The sequence below is a fragment of the Argentina anserina genome, chromosome 3 (genome assembly GCF_933775445.1).
Source record: "Argentina anserina chromosome 3, drPotAnse1.1, whole genome shotgun sequence".
NCBI classification, from domain to species: Eukaryota; Viridiplantae; Streptophyta; class Magnoliopsida; order Rosales; family Rosaceae; genus Argentina; species Argentina anserina.
In genome coordinates, this window is record NC_065874.1 from 732,724 (window position 1) to 753,248 (window position 20,525).

General features: G+C 37.5%; 2 protein-coding genes across 2 annotated transcripts; one reads left to right on the forward strand and one right to left on the reverse strand.

Moving 5' to 3' along the window:
* The first annotated feature begins 3,508 nt into the window (after window positions 1-3,508).
* On the forward strand, window positions 3,509-5,020 carry LOC126789472 (mitogen-activated protein kinase kinase kinase 18-like). Its single transcript, XM_050515625.1, has one exon. It carries the CDS (start codon window positions 3,761-3,763, stop codon window positions 5,018-5,020), a length of 1,260 nt encoding a protein of 419 aa, XP_050371582.1. The 5' UTR covers window positions 3,509-3,760.
* A 13,152-nt stretch (window positions 5,021-18,172) lies between these two features.
* On the reverse strand, window positions 18,173-20,227 carry LOC126787968 (uncharacterized). The gene is made up of 2 exons (XM_050513889.1): window positions 19,626-20,227; window positions 18,173-18,900 (listed from the first exon to the last, which is right to left on the reverse strand). The coding sequence occupies exons 1-2, from the start codon at window positions 19,909-19,911 to the stop codon at window positions 18,521-18,523; spliced, it is 666 nt and encodes a 221-aa protein (XP_050369846.1). The 5' UTR covers window positions 19,912-20,227; the 3' UTR covers window positions 18,173-18,520.
* Between the last annotated feature and the right edge of the window lie 298 nt (window positions 20,228-20,525).

A 20,525-nucleotide genomic window follows, 5' to 3' on the forward strand; every position in this document is an offset into this window, starting at 1 on the left:
GTTGTAGTCAGCATCATCCAATTCTGAATTATCATCATCATATATTGAGTCATCCTTTTCAAAGTTACCATCCAAATTACTTTATGTAACCATGTTAATTTTCTTCTTACCCTTATCAAATTGATGAACTATGAGGGCCTTACTCTGTTTACTCGAAATATCTTGCCTTAGCAAACCAGGGAGCTCTCCAGTCCTCACAGTTGTTTTTGGCTGCCTTGGGGAGTCAGAGAGCTCCTCTATGACAACTCCACTACTACCAAAACCATTGGCTTCATCCAAAATGCTGAAATCGTCATCTTCTCTATGGTCTAGGTATAAATTGATCAACTTTACTCTTGGCACACAACAACACATTTTCAACCAATTGTTGTCCTTATTCAGCAAGGTAACATGATTATCCTCAATCCTATATAGTAGTAATCAATCTTTGTCCCATAATAAGAAGGATTCAAAGTCATCACCATCACATCCAATTCCATTAAGTTCAGCTTCTCCTTGTTCACACTATCAAAGTATCCAATGCTTCCACCCACATCTTTCTTCCCTACGTGATCATAATATCCACCATGATATACTTTCAAAGTGAATTGCCCTGGATAAACTGCAATCATGCACACTTCTAGTTAAGATAATAAGATGACTTGTAATTAAATGTTAAATAACCAACTACTATATGTATGGTTTAGTAGCAGATCGTGGTATTCAATAATCAATATTATCTTTGCATAGGGATTCTTCATGGGGTTTTCGAGAGAGACAAAATATAGTCCATATTACTAGTGGTTGAAATTGTTTAATTAGTAAAACTATTTTGTTTTTTTGGCGCTCAATTAGTACATCTTTGTGCAGATTAAGTAACGCCATATGGACTTGAAATTTGAGGTGGGAAGGTGTACGAATTCAAACTTGGTTATGCATCGGCGACTTTGAAAATATTTCTATTTTCTAATTATCTTCTTTGGAGGAGTTCTCTCAGTTGGGTAATTTATTTAATCATAAATCAATTTGATCATCAACAACATTTACTACTTCGATAAACAAGTCAAACTAGTTATTACTTTCAAAACATTTATTGACAAAATGGACTTGAAAATTCTAAGAAGACTTGTAAGGCTAAGATCTTTCATTAGAAGACATCTCATATATAAAAGCCAAATAAACCATCTTGGCATTTAATTGAGTATAAAATTTATAGAAGACATAGACCTCTCATACATAAACTGATGTTGCTTTCATCTTTTTCAGTCTAACTGAGCAAACTGAACTACTCAAGAAAACTTTAAATTTATCTAATTCATTGCAAAATGGTGTAAATGAACCCAGTAGAAGAAACCAAACAAAAACAATAAAATACAGAAACCAAAGAGTAAACTGTATAATACGAAACCTTAATTCTCACAACTCCAAATTCAAAGTTCCCAACATCTAATCTAATAATAGACAAAAAAAAACTAAAAACTAAAAACCTGAAATTTTCCCCATATCATTAACCAACAACAACTAAATCGAAACCCTAACTCACCATAATTTTGGACTTCCTCTGATTTTTTACTTCCATTTGGCAACTGGAATACCCAATTGTCATCCCACGCCATTTCGTGTTGATCTCTAAACCCTAAATTGCCCAGAAATCTGGGTTTCAGGTCGATAGAGAATTCTGCATGAGAGAATAAGATTTCGCGTCAGAGAGAGAGAGAGAGAGAGAAGGGAAGGGAGAGAGAGAGAGAGAGAGAGAGAGAGAACTTTCATTGTTACAAATCAGAGTGGGAGAGTGAGAGTGAGAGTGGATTTTGGGTAGATCTGTAAGAGACTAAGAGATAGTTTCGTTTTATCCTCAATTTTTTTCGTGAGGGTACTTAAGTCATTTAAGCAAACTTTGGTTTTAATTGCTACAGGTGACGTCAAATTAAGAGGAAAATTCAAATTTTGTCTTTATCTGATGTCGTTTAGAAATACAGTGGTAATCTCATTAAATCAAAATTTAAGGAGTAGTCTGATTTTCACCCAAAATTTCAGGGGTAAACTGAAAAAAACTCTTATAAGAATAGTTATAATATTGTGTACATGCCAAACTCAATAATCTTATATTCGCAATAAATACAACAATATCTGGTATTTATCTAGTCATTTTCGTTCGCATAGTCCCATATATCTGGCGTAGCTTTGTCAACAAGTTAATTAGGAGCAACAGTAGATCGTTGTTAGCATGACAAAGAAGAAGAACGTGATACATGCGGGTCTGAAAAGCTTTACCGAAAGCTGTCACGTACATCATAGCTTGGATGATGATGTGAGAAAGGCAAGGAATAAGGTGGGTGGCATGTGAGGATGAACTAGAATCATTGGCTACTTTGCTTATTACAATGGACATAGCACAAGGAAAATGATAAAGCAATATATTATACAAAGCGCAGAGGTAAGGCCAAAGCTCACAGCCAGCAGAGAAAGCCAATCATCCATAACAAACTGGGGTAACTGCAACTCCAACTCACTTACTGGAACGGCCAAGAAGGATTGGTTGGTGGGAGATAAGCTTGATACTGTGAGTTGGGTTGGTTTGGTGGCTTTTTGGCGGCTTTTACAATACTACAATAGAATCCCAACTCACTAATCCCTATAGAGACAAACTATTCGGCCTTTTAGAGTTGGATGCTATCCAACCCTTTCCTTTAACTCATTGCCTTTTCTCTCGTTGGTTTGCTTAATTAGGTGTACAAAGCTCCACAAAGAAGTCGTCTTTTGGCAAGCTAATGTTCATGCATGTAGAAAAAGAGAGAAACTACTTTGGCAAAATTGTAGCTCTCTTCTGTTCTATATCTTGTTAACTATTTGTAAGTAGTGCATGTTCTGATAGTTAATAATGAACTTAGATCGAACAACGAAGAACAATGAACACCTAAACTTATTCCAACTATTTATGCCTCGATCCCCACCTTCGTCAATGGAGCACAGTTGAGTAAGGTGTTAAGTAACTGTATAAGCAGCTAGATAGAGAAGTGTCATATTGCCCCGAATGTGTAGTTTCTAACCAGATCAGAACTGCAATTACTTCCAACCCTAATAGCATATTGGACTTTGTTGTTGGACAGAAGAGAAGAAAGAAACGAAGAATATTAGCACAAATGAACTTCAATAATGCTAGTGGATGAACTTAGACTATTGAAACACCAAAGTGTCGCTAATTGAAGTCAATCGATCCACTATTAAACTAAGATAAATAGGTCGGAATGATCAGAGAATATCCCATCAAGATAATCCAATCCATTGTACCTAATTGTACAGTTGTAGCAAACCATATACAATTCATGCTCTTTGCCTCATTGTTGATCGAGCATGCATTAAGATAAGTAGACTTTGTAAGTTTGTATAATTAATCCCATGCTCATTAACGCCACTCCACACTCCACCACATGCCACCACGTGGACAGCATAATACATCTTATTTACTTAATCATATTTTCCCAACTAAGTTAAGTAACCGCCGGCCAAAGTGACCTTATATATATCAGTTGCCGTTTCCTTTCACCACGTGGAATCCTCATACGAGAGATAGAAGAACGACGGCGGCCGTCCATTGGTCCCAAAAGGCCGAAAGGTTTTTCAAAAGGGCAACCATGCATGCCCTATTACCTTTGTATATAAGTAATATAAGTATCTAACTATATATATATTCACCTCCCACCAAACAAAACAGTCCATTCTTCATTTCTTATCCTTCAAATTTCAAAATCATCAGCTAATTATTCTTCAGACAAGAAACATGAACTGGACTAGAGGCCGTACAATCGGCGTTGGCTCCTCGGCCACCGTCTCCTTAGCCAGGTTTTGTGATTCCGGGGAGATTTTCGCGGTGAAGTCAGCAAGTCTCGCACATTCTCACTCCCTTCAGGTGGAGCAGGAGCTTCTGTCTACTTTGAGCTGCGCTCAACTCGTGTCTTACAAGGGCTGCAACATCTCCACGGAAAACGGTAACGTTCTTTACAATCTCTGCCTCGAGTATGCACCGGCCGGCACACTTTCCGATGAAGTTCGAAGGCAAGGTGGGTCATTTAGCGAGTCCACGATGAGATCCTACACGAGGCAGATACTATTGGGGATGGAGTACCTGCATGCTAATGGAATTGTACATTGTGACATTAAGGGTCGAAATATTTTGATGACCGATGAGGGCGCCAAGTTAGCTGATTTTGGTTGTGCTCGACGGGTAAATGGGGATCATGGCTCTTATACAATTAGCGGCACCCCTCTCTACTTGGCACCAGAGGCGGCGCGTGGAGAGCAACAAGGGTTTCCGGCGGATGTGTGGGCTCTAGGATGTACAATCATCGAAATGGCTACAGGGCAGGCGCCGTGGCCTACACTTTCAGACCCGGTATCGGGTTTGTACCGTATCGGGTTTTCGGTTGATGTGCCCGAGATTCCAAGCTCTTTGTCAAAGCAAGGTATGGAATTTGTCAGCAAGTGTTTGAGGAGAGACCCGTTGGAGAGGTGGTCAGCTAGTGAGCTACTCAAGCATCCTTTTCTTCTCGGGGAAGAGGAACCCTGTTGTTGGAACAGTCCCACAACTGTGTTGGATTATGATTTGTGGGACTTGGAGAAGTTTGATGATATGGAATGGGAACAAAGTACCTGTTCAAACTCAGCTAGGGAAAGAATTCGACGGTTGAGTGAAGAGAAGGCCGATACAGCGTCGTTATCCGGTGGAATGCTCAGTTGGGCTTGTGATGGAGATTGGGTGACAGTGAGAAGCAACAAGGAGGTCGATACATTGCCACAAAATGTCGATCAAGATTATGAAGATGAGGCAACAAATACGGATTCTAGTGCTAGTAGTATTGGGTTGGGATTGGGCACTGATAATGGTAGTTTTAGAAGGGATATGAAGTGTGGGTCTTTAAAGGCCTCAAATTCCAAATGTAGAGAAAATATGTATTGTGTAAACTCAAACTTTCATAATGAGGAATTCTGGTTCTTTGTGCATGACATACATCCCTATCTGATGATGACGATCTGTTTATGACGGTAAGGCAAAGCAATCCAAATAGCTCAAAACCAAAAATTATATATTAAGGAGCACATGTTAATAAGGCTAGGGAGTGAGGCCAATGAACATACTGTATATGTAACGACCCCAAAATTTCGAGTCTAAAAACTAAAAAATTTCAAAGTCGCTAGAATACCAAAACAATCTCAATGAAATCGAAATCATTTAACGTGCACAGCGGATCATCATTGAGTTCTCAATACAACTCAGAAAAACCAATTATTACAACCCAAACTTATAATTCAACATTATAACAATTGTAAATATATAATCCTCACAAGATAGTCACACCAAATCCTCATGCAAGCTGGAGATAAATAACTTCAAGTCCTTTGAGCGGTCCGTCAATTCCCGCTAATCCACACCTGCGGAGTTATCCACTACACCATCGAATTGGTGCACCGGGATTGTAAACACAAACCCGGTGAGCTTTACAGCTCGTATGAGTAAAATGAAAATAAAACTCGCATATTAATGTATATACGAAAATCTACAAATCAAACAAATATAAATGCACTCATGAATCAATGGACGGCCCATCTGGTTGTACCAAAAAAATATGAAAAGAAGCTCTCATGAGAAATTAAGTAACCATTCTGGTTACCCAAATGCATTTATAATACGGGTACCAAGAACGCTGGTACACATCTGTTACCCCTCTCGTAATACACCGCCGATATTGGATAGCCACCCGCTACCCAACATCCAAAACAATCTGAGTACCCATGAGCAGATAACCACCCGTTACCTTACATGCAGTACTAAGGTGATATTGGGTAACCACCCGCTACCCAACATCCAAAACAATCTGAGTACTCATGAGCAGATAACCACCCGTTACCTCCCATGTAGTACTATGGCGGACAGACTCGAGCTCTAACTGTATCGTAACTTTCGCCCGGCCAAAGGCTAGGTTCCGACTTGCCAAACACGTACAATAATCTCACATCATATTGTACCAAATCACGTCCGAAGACAAATCAACATTTTAACAATCTCAATGTTAAAATCACGTACAATAATCTCACATCATATTGTACTAAAAATCATGTCCGAAGACAAATCAACATTTTAACAATCTCAATGTTAAAATCACGTACAATAATCTCACATCATATTGTACCAAAATTCATGTCCGAAGACAAATCAACATTTTAACAATCTCAATGTTAAAATCACGTACAATAATCTCACATCATATTGTACAAACCAAAATCACATGCTCGATATTTAAATCTCGTCATCGAAATGACATAAATCACGATAAAGTCATAACAGTATATTATATAGCAAACTATATATATATGTACATATTTACCATTTATACAATATATATATAATCTATTATATCATATACATGTCATATTTCATAAACACGTCCGAAGACAAAACATTTTAACAAACTCATGTTAAAACCACGTACAATAATCACACCTCATATCGTACAAAAATCAAATCACATGCTCAATATTTAATTCTCGTCATTCGAAATGACCAATTCAAATGAATTCATAACAATATATAATATAGCAAACTATATATATATGTACTTATTACCATTTATACGATATATATGTAATCCACTATATTGTATACGTGTCGTAATTCAATCTTAAAAACTCTTGCAAAATCTTGAATCACCGCAAGGGTAGATTCGTAAATAAGTGAGATTTTACTCACCTTCTTTCCTGCGTGCAACTTCCACGACCCTGAAAGTAATTTCCTCACTCGTTTCGTCAGTCACCTAATAGCACGATAAATGCTTAGAAAATGATACTTAAAATATCAGGTGACGAGTTCAGCACAGCTAAATGTTATTCATAAAACATTGTCCACGGAACACTGTTCATGTTTACTAATCACTGTTTTTACTAAACCACTGTTCACAGTTACTGTTTTACCAAAACACTGTGCAAGTTACTGTTTTACCATGACACTGTTCAAATTTACTGTTACAGATCACTATTCACAGTTACTGTTACAGATCACTATTCATACAGAGTTACTATTCACAGTTACTATTCATACAGAGTTACTATTCACAGTTACTATTCATTCGGCGTTACTGTTCACCGGCCGCCACCAATCATCACCAAATTTCACCACCACAACCTAAACAACATTTCCAACAACTTCCTAGTTGACACCAAAGTCTAAATCCGAGTCTAAACAGTCCAAACAACGAAGAACATGAAATCGGCACTATTCACAAACCCTAGAAATTGAAATTTTGATTCGGACTTACACTTCGATTTGGCTCGATTCCTTTTGTGGGAATGTTGCTGGGACTGAGACAAGCAAAACCCCCCAAGAATCTCGAGCCATGGTGGCCGGAGCAGGCGGTGCCGCCACAGCAGTAACTTCCGGCGGTTGCTACACCGTGTGTGGTTGTCGCCGGAGTGCAAGGCGTAGCCCAAAAGATGGAGCTCGTCGAGCCCGTCAGTTTGATAGGTGGCACGACACGAGGCGACGTCGGATGGTGGAGAAATCGGCCGGAGAAGGTTTTTGGGTCGGGTGAACAGTACCCGAGCTCGGGTGAACAGTACCCCGAGATGATTTTTAGAAAAAATCTGATTTTCTGATTTTTAATCTCCTCTCCTTCCTTTTATACTATTTTCAAAATCGGAAACGAACTTCCGATGTTAATAACTTTCGCGTCCGACGTCCGATTCGAACGCATGACGTGTCCACGAATTCATATCGATGAGCTCTACGACTTTCGTGAAGGAAGTTTTCGCAACCGAGCGACGGAATAAAAGTCGATCTATACGTTGCGGTAACGTTACGTTTCTAATTAAACGATCCGAGAACGTTTCCGTTTTCGTTTCGAAATGTCACAAACCTCCAATTGTCGTCTTGAATTAATTTCACAAGTTTAACACTTTGAAAATACTCGACATTTAGTTTCTAAAAATTCGGGTTATTACAGTATATGTCGATGCAAGTGTGGCTAAGAACAGTTAGAATACAAAAAGACGTGGTTTCATCCTAAAATTTCCCAAATCAAACTTTGAATTAACCAAAAAAAAAAACAGTCCAAAACCACGATTTTCAGTCATTTTTCACCGAAACCATATATGTTAAATGTGAAAATTTGGAAAAAGTCGAGGGGAAGGAAAACTCGATCATTGGTTAAGACTTGGACAAATTAAAGTCCTCTAGATTTCGTCTTGCTAGCTACATGTGACAACCTCCAGTTCAAGGACATCAACTGATTTCTCAACAATTTGTTTTCCTTAATCAAACAATCACATTCGACAAGATACCCTTCACATTGAGCAATCCGTTTTGCTTCTGCAGCAACAACAGCGTCTTTGGTCTTTTTCTCACATTCATTCTCGAGCTGTATGAATTTCTTATCCAATGACAGCAACCTCTTCTTTAAAGTGTAGTTTTCTGCAAGTACTCGATCATACTCGAGACCAAACTCTTCGAATTGTTTCTTTAGAGAAAGAATGTTCTCTTCTGCAGCATTAAGGTCTTTGGTTTCACTCTTGAGTTCATATTCAAGCTGTTTGAGTCTTGAGAACCATAACTGCAATTGTATGTCTTTCTTTTCAAGAAAAAGAAAATACTCTTGTTTGAGGATCTTAATATACCGGCATAGTCTCTGTGTCATATGAAAAAAGATAAGGAATAACCCTGCAAGTTGGAGAACATCGATCAGATTGCTAACAATCAGTATTTGCTATATTAAAGAATAAACCAGAGAGATACATACAAACTAATTTATATACTTTAAGGCTTAGGAACCATGATGAACCTAATAACTCCCCCAAATATTCCTATATATTCCTAGGGTTTGTAGTATATGTTAAGATTTTGGTGATTTCAGCTGCAAATTTCCTCCAAAATAATGTAGAATGTACGATCCAAGATAGTTAGAGAAAAAGAAGACGGTGAGAGTATAACTGTCATCACAAGAAAAAGAAGCAAGAGATCTAACAACAGCTACTTCAGGACAATGATCAGAAATCAAATCCCTGTAAGAAAATTAACGAAAAAACAGAATTCAAAGTTAACGAAACTAGATATTACCTATGAGAAGTAAATCAAATACGTAGTTCCTAGCCGCAGCCTTGTTCATGATCCTAACAAATTGCACCAAGACCATTCTGGCCTGGTTCTTTACTAACTTGGAGGGGCTCTTGAACAATATTCTCACCGTAACGATGAGAGTTAAGAATATAAGAGAACAAAGCAGCAGATCACCCATTATTATTCTTTGGGTACGAAAGTTGAATGCCTCAGAAAGCAGATCGGTGCTATGATAGGGAAAGGAATTTTCCTTTATGTATTGTGGAAAAAGAAACACAGGTACGTACTACTCTTTCCCTGTCATTGCGATAGGAACGGATCGGAGTACTTAACTGCTTACTGATTTGGGCTGGCTTGCCATATTGTCAGAGAGTTTTGCATTAATTCTCATGATATCAGAGGTCCTTGTTCGAATCCTCAAATTCTGACCTAAATTCGAAGGAAGTCTAACAAGTAACAAGTAACACGCTTCTGTTAACTGCTATAATATGAGCATAAATTTGTACATCATATAGGTGTTTCGGTAAGTTGAGTTCTGAATGTAGCTAGGAGCGCTACTCATACTAGTGATAATTATGTCCATAGAATCCATTATAACTATAATAACGTCACTAGTACAAATTCATAAAGCGTTTTAATTTTGATTTTACGAACAAAACATGTATAAGTTTTTCAAAAAAAAAATTAGAAAATTACTTAGTGATACTAGACTACATTTGAATTAACTAAAAACTTATTTTTCATATTTCTTATACAAATTAAGACATAAGCTCAAGCACACAAAATAAGTAAAACAAAACTGATTAATTAGTTAAACAAAATTGATTAATGCAAAAATATCCAAAATACTTTTATTTTCGTGAAAATTAGTTAAATTACCAAATGTCACACATAGATCTAACAAATTTCTCTATCCTCATTTTTTAGTTTTTTTTTCCTGCAAATTTAAGTAAACCACCTGCAATTTGGAGGTGAGCCATTATATAAAGTTGTTCCGTATGTCATGAGCTTTCATTTAAGTACCATATTGCATATGTTTTGAGAAATTTTGAATTTTTGAATTTTTCTCACAAAAAACCACAGTAGCAGTTAGTTTCTTAGTTGACAGTAGCATATATATTTATAGTCGACAGTAGCAGGTACATTCCAAGTGACAATAGCAGGTACATTCGAAGTCGATAATAGCATGTGTTTTCCAAGTTGACAATAACAACTAGTTTTTAGTTTTACAATAACAGTTAGTTTATATAACCGACAGTAGCAGATAACATTTTCATTGATAATAGCAAATACTATGGGTCAACAAAGGGAAAAAAGTAAATTATTTTATGACATGTGGAAACTTGTCATCATTTGGTCCTTATTTGTAAATTTTGGTCCTTATTTGTTTTATCAAATTAAGTAGTGAGTTATTTGTAAACTAAATTATTGACTGGTTAAAAAAATATTGAGATTTCATGTTCTTGAAGAACAAAGTTTAAGTGTAGCAAGCACAGTTTAGAAACTATGATAAGTAATTAAATAAAAGAACTGAAACACTAAATCTCTGAAGGTGGAGGATTGTCGATCACCAAAATATCAATTAATCTTCAATTCGTCTTCGAATATTCCTAATCTGTATCTGTTGTTATCACCATCTCCCAATCTAATTGGTTCTTCAAATTTTTGTTCTCCTCCAGTAAACGATCGTAGTCAAGAATGAGATCCATATATTGTTTCTTCACGATAGTAGCGCTGGCTTCTGCAGCATTAACTTGTACGGTCTTTGTCCCAACTTCAAATCCCAAATCCTTGTTTTCCTCAAGTAGACGATTAATATCGAGAGCCAGTTTTTCAGATAGTTCCTTCAGATGTTCGGCAGTTCTTTCCATTGAATGCAACTGATTATGATGTTGTTCAACATAGATAAACAGTTCTGCCATTTTCGTGACAACGATACAGAACAGCCCTGCAAGTGAGCACCGCGCACATTAGCAAATTTCGTTAAAGGCTTTCAAAATCTTTATTTGAACCAACAATGAACAATGTATGGTTTAAGGATCGAATCTTTTTTTATCCTAGATAAGATACATGATTGAGATTTATGACTCACAATTTACTTTTAACCTACTTCGAGCACAATCCATCAAAATTATTGTAGTAAATTAAAATATTGTTTGGAATTACAATACTACATAAAGAGGTGGTTGCTATTATTCTTGTGGATGTAAACTGAAGAGGTTACCATATTTAATAGTTTAATACATCAATCTTGAATATTCAAACATGAAGTAAAACAAAAGTACAATTTTAACATACTTAAGCCATACAAAGTTTTCAGATTGGAAGAATTGATCAATATACATGGCCTACCTATTTAGTTAGTTCAAAAACCTTTCAACAACAACCAAACCCTAACATCGAAGTTTTGCTATCTTGAAACCCTAAAATTGAAGTCTCTGTTCACACAAGAAACAGAAAGTATCGATAATTTGTGGGTTATGTATCCGTTGGAGTATGCTCGTGTAATCTAAATTTCAAATGTTCAAATTAACAGAAAAGTGAAAAGTATATATATATTAACTCCAAAATCACAAACAGTTGGAGCGAAGTAATAGAAAAAAAAATTTACCCGCGAGAAGTATATCAAGAAGACGCCTATTGTCAAATATGAGCTTGAAGGCTGTTGTAGATAAAAATACTAAGTCCGACGAGAAGATAAATCTGGCGGCGTCATCAACCACCACCTTCTTCGACCAGGCTCTTACGCACAACCTTGCCCGCATCAAAAACGAAAATGTGAGAGAAACCAACCGCAGTTCGCTCAATATCAATACGAAAACTGAAGGCTCCATATATAACAAATAACTAAACGTGTATTAGCTAGGGTTTCTCGTTAGAGGTCGATCGATGGTATCGATGAGAGTTAATATTGCAACAGAGCTTGAATGACGATAGAGGGAATATATATTTTGGGGTTCACTATTCCTTGACGGATAAGTATAAAATAGAATTTGAATCCGAATAGGAAAGGATTAGACGTGATCAGTCGTGAATAGGAACAATTGTATCCTTACAGATCTCTTCCCCGCGAAAATCACGGAATGCATGCTAGCTAGCGAGCTTTGGGTTTGGCCGCTTGGGGCTGCTCATCCTTTGGTTAGGGTTTTGGGTTTTCAACATGGTAGGTACTAGGTACGGTTTTTCCTGTAGAGATTTGCATGTAAGACCAACAATATTAATCTCGACTTAAATATATATTTTCTTGGCTGAAAGATGAGTGAAAACGAGCAAAACCCCCCTAACACTCTAATAGATTAAATAAAATAAAAAGAGGAGAGAAAACAAGAGAGGGTGACCAAACCAAAACCTCATACAAAACTAGTGAAATAACAAAACTATGAAAACCGAAAATGTGGGAGATCGACCCATAAAGTCACTATTACAGTGAGATAAAATAAATAGAGAAGGCACATTCCACCAAATTAGTTGAGATAATGTCGTACTGTGATTAGCTAAAGCATCTGTCATGTTATTCCACTAGGCGAAAAATATGAAAAACTGAAAAGTCATTTTTGATATGTATCGCAAAAAATTAGGCCAACTAACTCAGTTGCCAGGGTAACAAGCATAGGGGATTGCAAATAGTCTAGCACAAGTGACGAGTCAACCTCTAACCAGATGTGCTTCCAATCCCAAACCTCAATAGGCAAGCTCAATAGTTGTTATAATCACCATCACCTCTGTTGCAATAGAACTTGGAATGTCAATGTTAGAAGAAAAAGCGCCGATAACATGACTGTGGTAGTCACGAAAAACGGCAAACATTCAAATTGTTCAAATTTTCTTTCATATACGTACATTATGGTACTTTATGAATTAATGGAAGTACAAAGTTTCGCTCAAATATCTTGTAGCTCTACATCTATCCAAACATGTAAAAAAGATACGCATTTTAATTTCACACTGAAATCTGTACAGTCAAAACAAATTCCTATGATCGAAAACTTAAACTTATTACTACCTCAATGTCACAATCTCCAGGGCAATGACCTCAATTGATTTTTCAGAGTTTCGTTTCCATCGAGTAGATGATCAAACTCAGCAAGATGCCCTTTTAATTGGTTCTCCTGATGTACAGTTGTCCGTCTCTCACGTTCAAATTCCAGTTGTTGTCGAACAATAACAAGTCTTGCGTCAAGAACATCAGTCTCGTGAGCCTTTGTCTCAAGTTCGGATTCTAGCTGTTTCACTCTTGTTCCCAGTATAATTATATCTTCGGTCTTTGACTCAAGTTGCGACTCTAGCTGTTTTAATTTTCTGCACAATGTAGTCTTCTCATTCATCTTTGTCCCGAGTTCAGATTCTTGCTCTTTAATTCTCTTACACAATGTAAACATCTCCTTTGCCCTTGTCCCAAGTTCAATATCTAGGTCATCGAGTCTAGCACGCAACAAGCCCAATTGGTTTTTCAAAACTTGATTTTCGTCAAGTAATTGTTTACTTTGAGCAATAGTATCAGCATCTGCATCGTTAACTTTTTTTCTTTCTAATTCGAGCAATTTGATCCTTTTATCCGCCATACTCAACTCTTTTCTTCGTACATAGAGCTCTCCAACACAGCGTTGTAGCCTATCGATCATAACTGCAAGGAATAAGAAGACCCCTGCAAGTCAAGTTGGCAAATCAAATGAGTTTAGGCCATTATGGTATAAATATTTATCGGTATCTTTCAGTGGTACAGGACCAATAGAGTTCAAAACTTCAAATAGAAAAATATAACCTGCGAGTGTTGCTTCAGAGAGGTGGTTCTGGTCCAAATTCGGGGTCAACATAATGTTGTAAAGACGGGGCATAATCAGCATCAGCAAGAATTCTTGTCCATCAAGTAAGAATACTGCCCTCGCCAAGGTCCTCATGAACACATCCCGTAACTTCATCACCAGCTCCATTAATGGGGTATGGAACAACAGTATCACCAAGATCAAAGTGATCGCCGATCGCAAGAATATGAAAGCAAATTGTAGCTAGAATGATGATATATGGCCTGCAGAAGTTATAATCGAGCCAGACATCAATGGAAACTTGGAAAGATGTAGGTCTCTTCAATATAATACTTGTAGTAGTATTTTGATTGGGTCTCAACTCTCAAGAAAACTAGGTAAATTGGAGTGCATGGGGAAGCATATATAGGGAAATCAAATCGAAAGCCTTAAAAGTACTTATCTCAAAGTAAAAAAATTTCTTATTCTTGTTAAATTAAAGATACATTTGTAATAACCCTAATTTTTAAAACGATATTTGAATTGAATTTAATTCTATAAGTTATGAAATTCAATTAAAATGGAATTGTTTGTTTGCAAACTTTACGAAACGGAAACGGAAACGTTCCGAAAACGTTTAATAATAAAACGTTACGTTTCCGAACGATTATATCGACTTTTATTCCGTCGATCGTTTGCGAAATCTCCCTTCACGAAAGTTGTGGAGCTCGTCGATACGAGTTCGTGAATATGTGACACGTTCGAATCGGACGTTGTACGTAAAAGTTATTAACGACGGAAGTTAGTTTCCGATTTGGAAAAGGGTATAAAAGGAAAAAACTGAAGGGTTAGGGTTTCCATTTTCGGAAACCCTTCACCCCGCCTCCCTTTTCCCTTTTCTCTCTCTCCTCGCGATTTTCTCCCTCCCCGAGCTCTCTCTCCCTCACTGTCCTCGCCGGCGATCTCCATCACCGTTCGACCGTGGTCTCCACCGCCTAGCGCAGGAGCACCGCACGGTCCTTCTCTGCAGACCCCGAGGTCGACGCATCTCCTCGCGATGTCGTTAACCTCCGCGCTCCAACCCGAGACCGCAAGCATCGCGCCACCATCGAGCACCACTTCGGCGACGCAAGGGCACGGGGGAGAGCTCCACGACGCCGATCCTCTCCCTTAGAGCCCTTCGCTATCGACCCAGGGGCACCCAAGCCCTCCCCGAGGAATCGAAGCTCCACCGACGATCCGAGCGTTTCCGACATCAAATCGGAAGTTTTAACTGCGATTAAGGTATGATTTGTTGTTATTGATGGTTGGATTGTGATTGTGATGAATTTTGGGATCGAATTGAGGAGATCGGAGGTGTGTGAGGAGGAAGGGATACCGCCGCCTAGAGGCGGCGCGTGGAGGAGCGTGGGAGGAGTAGGAGGCGGCCTAGGACCGCAGAGAGGAAAAGGGGAGAAAGGAGGAGGGTTTTGGGGTGGTGGTGACATCACACGCGCCGGTTTTGGGCTCGGCGCGTGGGCCCCACGCGCTGCCTGCCGGAGGTGGCGCGTGTGCCACACGCGCCGCCACGTGCGGTGGTGTGACAGTGTTTTCCGATAGGGGTATTTTGGTAATTTACTTAAATGTAAATGTAAATTTTATTTATTACGGTAAATGTAATTAAATTTTACCTTCGGTAAATGTAAATATAAATTACTTTCAGTAAATGTAAAAAGTAATTTTGTAAAAGGGTAATTTAGTAAATTTTATTTACTGAATTTGTATTTACATTTAAATCGTACGTATACGTACAGAAATACGTATTAATATTTATACGTACAGAAATACGTATTAATATTTATACGTACAGAAATACGTATTAATATTTATACATACAGAAATACGTATTAATATTTATACGTACAGAAATACGTATATAATATTTATACGTACAGAAATACGTATATAGTATTTATACGTACAGAAATACGTATATAGTATGTATACATACAGAAATATGTATATAGTATTTATACGTACAGAAATACGTATTAATTTCATAGTTGTACAGTATCCGGGAATAGTAACAGTGAATAGTGCCAATGAACAGTAACTTCGTAAAACCGAAAATTGTTGAACAGTAACCGATTATTACTGTTTCGGCATTTAAAGGTTTACGAAACGATTCTAAATTCTTTTCTTATCTTTTCAAGGTGATCGTTAAATCGAGGAAATGAATTATCTTCGGGAATTGTGGAATTACGCTCAAGTCAATAAGGTGAGTAAAATCTCACTGAATTACGAATCTACCCTCGTGGTGATTCAACATTTTGCAAGTGTGTTTATTAAATGAATTACAACATGTATATAATTTAGTGGACTACATATATACAGTATAATGGTAATAAGTACATATATATATAGTTCATTAAATTACGTACTGTTATTAATTCATTAAAAATAGTCATTTCAGTGACAGAAAAATTTGGCATGTGTATGTGATTCAAATGGTACGATATGATGTGAGATTATCGTACGTAATTTTCAGGTGTTTATGAAATATGACATGTATAGGATATAGTGGACTATGTATATATTGTATAAATGGTAAATAAATACGAATATATATAGTTTGCTATATAATATACTGTTATGATTTTATTGTGGTTATATCGTGAAAGTTTTAAAACGTACAATATGATGTGAGATTATTGTACGTGATTTTTAACATTGAGATTGTTAAAATGTTGATTTGTCTTCGGACGTGATTGGTACAATATGATGTGAGATTATTGTACGTGTTTGGCAAGTCGGAACCTAGCCTTTGGCCGGGCGAAAGTTACGATACAGTTAGAGCTCTAGTCTGTCAGCCATAGTACTTCATGTGAGGTAACGGGTGGTTATCTACTCATGAGTACTCAGATTGTTTTGGATGTTGGGTAGCGGGTGGTTACCCAATATCACCATAGTACTTCATGTGAGGTAACAAGTGGTTATCTACTCATGAGTACTCAGATTGTTTTGGATGTTGGGTAGCGGGTGGTTATCCAATATCAGAGTAGTACTGCATGTGAGGTAACGGGTGGTTATCTGCTCATGGGTACTCAGATTGTTTTGGATGTTGGGTAGCGGGTGGCTATCCAATATCAGCGGTGTATTACGAGAGGGGTAACAGATGTGTACCAGCGTTCTTGGTACCCGTATTATAAATGCATTGGGTAACCAGAAGGGTTACTTAATTTCCTCATTAGCGTTTTATTTCATATTTCTTGGGTCAACCAGATGGGCTGACTATTGACTCATGAGGGCATTTATATTTGTTGTTTTGTGATCTTTCGTATATATTGATATGCGAACTGTATTGTGATTTTACCCATACGAGCTATAAGCTTACCGGGTTTGTGTTTACAATCCCGGTGCACCAATTCAATGGTGTAGGGGATAATTCCACAGGTACTGATTAGCGGAGATTGAGTGACGACTCCGGAGATTCGAAGTCGTTCATACCCTGTTGTGGTGAGATTTCTGGCGTGGATTTGTGTGAGAATTTGAGTGAATTTATTTGTGAGATTTGTGAGTGATTTGTGAGGATTATTACATTTCCATTTTATGTATGGATTATAAATTTGGGTTGTAATAATTGGTTGTCTGAGTTGTATTGAGAACTCAGAATTGATCCGCTGTTACACTTTAATGATTTCGATTTATTTGAGATTATTTTGTGTTTAACGACTTTAGAATTTTGAGTTTTTAAGCTCGAAACTTTGGGGTCGTTACAACATTCCTTATTCTACAAGAACAATTATTTTCATGTAAACCCTTCACATCACTATACTATTGGCTTCTACAGATTCAAGTTGTTTGAGCCTCGTATCTAATATAGTCCTCTTTTTGGTGTCTTTTTCATGTGTAGAGTATAGGTTCCTGAGTCTTCTGGCCACTATAGCCTTCTCCTGCAACTGCCTCTGAAGTTGAGTTTCTACTTGTCTGAGCTTACTCAACAATGTAGTCGTTTCATAATCTATATATAGGTCCGATTGGGGTAATCAAAAAGCTTGTGGAAGACTGCATTGCTCATAAGTAATAACATTTGCCCTTCATGTACGGATGCTCAAGAGATTCGGAAAGGATAAAAAGATGGATCAAGTGATGGATAGCTCCAGGCATTCTGCCTCTGAGTCCCGCTCCAATTTATAGTAAGCTTCATAAAACGTCATGATCGAATAAGACTACGCCTTTGAAGTTAAAACAGATTTAAAATGTTCCGCAGTTAAAAAAATTCATCTTTTCTAGTGTTGTGGGAGACAACTCACAGCTATGTATTCCCTACAATCCTACTAAAAATCATCTTGCTATATCTGCCCCATAGTTACAATAAAATTCAACCATATCGAAAAAATGAAGACAAAAATACATAAAATCTAGTCAAAACACTGATATTAATCTACTACATTCAAACTGTACCACAATTTTCCAAGAAGAACTTGCTCCATTCGACTTCAACAATCAACTTCTTTTCAAGTTCACTCATCTAACAAGAAGTAACAAGCCTATTTTCGTTCTTTCTTTTTTCTTTTTCACTTCTCTTTTTTCTGTCCCACTTTCCCCAAACTTAAGTGTAGCAAATATATCCATCCAGTAACTCCCACACATCTAGTATATGAAGCATAAGATATCTAAAGAAATTAAATAAAAAGTCGCGAAGATGCCCCATTCCTCATGAATCTTTCTTGCTACCTGAATGTGACACTCTCCGGTCTGACTGAAATTGGTTCTTTAAATTTTGGTTTTCTTCAAGTAAACGGTCGTACTCGAGAAGGAAGCCTTCAGATTGTTTTCTTAGAGCATCAACATTGGCTTCTGCAGCATGAGCTTCTTTCGTCTTTGTCTCAATGTCAGATTCTAGTTGTTTGAGTCTTAAGCGTGATGCAGACATCTCATTCTCCAAGGCCTTGATCTCGTCCAAACCACCAGCTTTTCCATCCTCAGATATTCGGGTCTGCTTCTTTATGGCCTCCATGGTCTTTCTTCGTACACGGAGCTCTCTAATGTAGTGATGTATTCTGTCCATCATGAGAACAAGGAACAGAAAGAACCCTGCAAATGGTAACACAAATCGGTGAATCAATGTCCAACAAGAATACCAGTGAGAGTTATCAGATACCATCTGTTACCTCAATAAACATCAACATGAAACACTTTTAGTTTCTACTAAAATGAAGAAGCTGGTGCATAATAAGAATCAATGAAGACAACAAAGCAATCTGTCAGACAGGAGAGAAAGAGATATATAGAGCAAAACGTACCGAATCGATAAGCAGTAGTTTCAGGTAAATGAAAATCACATGCATATTTTAGTTTCCACAACTGGTTGGACATGATACTAACCAATTTACTAATGGCACATTGAAGACTTAGAATGCATTGTTGGCTACCAAAATGGTCTAACTCTGTATAAAGTATAAACAAACTACATAAGAGAGTTTAGATGATTGAAGTGTTTGTATCTGATCATCTGGCGAGCATTGTGGAATTTGAAGTTGTCAGAGTGCATATATTACAAACAGCCAGTAACTATAATAAATATGAAACCACCAACAAAGCAATTCAGATTCAACCGAATTCTCGAGGCAGGAAAACGAGCTAATATGCCACCGGAAAGTGAGAAAACTCAACAACGCTCGCTTGCCAGTTAATATCATTGATATCAAAGTTACAATCTTGATCATTCATATCACTCCCAAATTCATCAAAGCAATTAAATTTCAGTATCAAATGAACCAAAATGTCATCAATTCCAAAAACTAGAGTTCCCAACATACCCATTAGAGTGGCTTCAAGGAGATGCTTGAACATGAGGATCTGATCCGTAGGACTAAGAATCCCAACTGCATCAATTCCACTCTTCTTGATCTTCACAACACCGTAGAGGCTGGTCATCAACACCATACACACTGTTCCCGCCACCGTCTTGACCACCACAGGTCCACGTCCCCGCTTGATCTGATCGAGGCCCATTATCACAAGCTTCCTCGATGGGGTCTTGAACAAGCACGCCAGAATCAGAGCCATCTCTGAGATGATCACTATGAACAGCAGCTGAATCATCTTGAACAAAAAACAGAGTATATGTATCAATGAGTGTGTCTCACAGCTGAAAGCTTTCAGCTTTGGTATCAGAACGAGAAGAGTGTTTGTGGGTTTTTGAGATTCAGGGATGGGCCAACGGAATTAATCAAAGAGAGAAGAGATGGAGTGTGATAAAAGTAAAGAGAAAACAATCAATCCTCCATGTCGATGTAGGTGAACAAGTTATGTGGGTTTTTAATTCAGATGATAAACAAGGCTAATTACTGGTATTTACTGAACAATCTTATCTTTTATATTAAAGCACTCCCCAGTTGCCATTTGGAGTCATCATGTAGACCACGTTATTAGGCCGTAAAAAAATACAGGTCCTCTCGCTGATCTTTCTTCTTCTTTCATTATTTGCTGGATCACTTTTGAGTTTTGACAGATCAGTTACTTCGGCGTGGCAACCCCATAATAATCATATAACCACAAGTCGGCAAGTAAACAAAGTGATGTGTATTTGGAAAGAAAGTTGGTGACAAGACGCATGTGTCACTGGTAGTAAATTATGCCAGTGTTGGTGATAGGGTAGCCATTTTCTTAATAAGTAAATATGCTTTGAATTATACATGCAAGTTACATACAATCTG

Excerpts from the sequence above, each read along its gene's own strand:
- LOC126789472 (XM_050515625.1), top strand. The coding sequence starts at position 3,761 with ATGAACTGGACTAGAGGCCGTACAATCGGCGTTGGCTCCTCGGCCACC.
- LOC126787968 (XM_050513889.1), bottom strand. The coding sequence starts at position 19,911 with ATGATTCAGCTGCTGTTCATAGTGATCATCTCAGAGATGGCTCTGATT. Across the intron at positions 18,901-19,625 it reads CCTTGAAGCCACTCTAATGG|GGTTCTTTCTGTTCCTTGTT; the intron begins GTATGTTGGGAA and ends TACCATTTGCAG.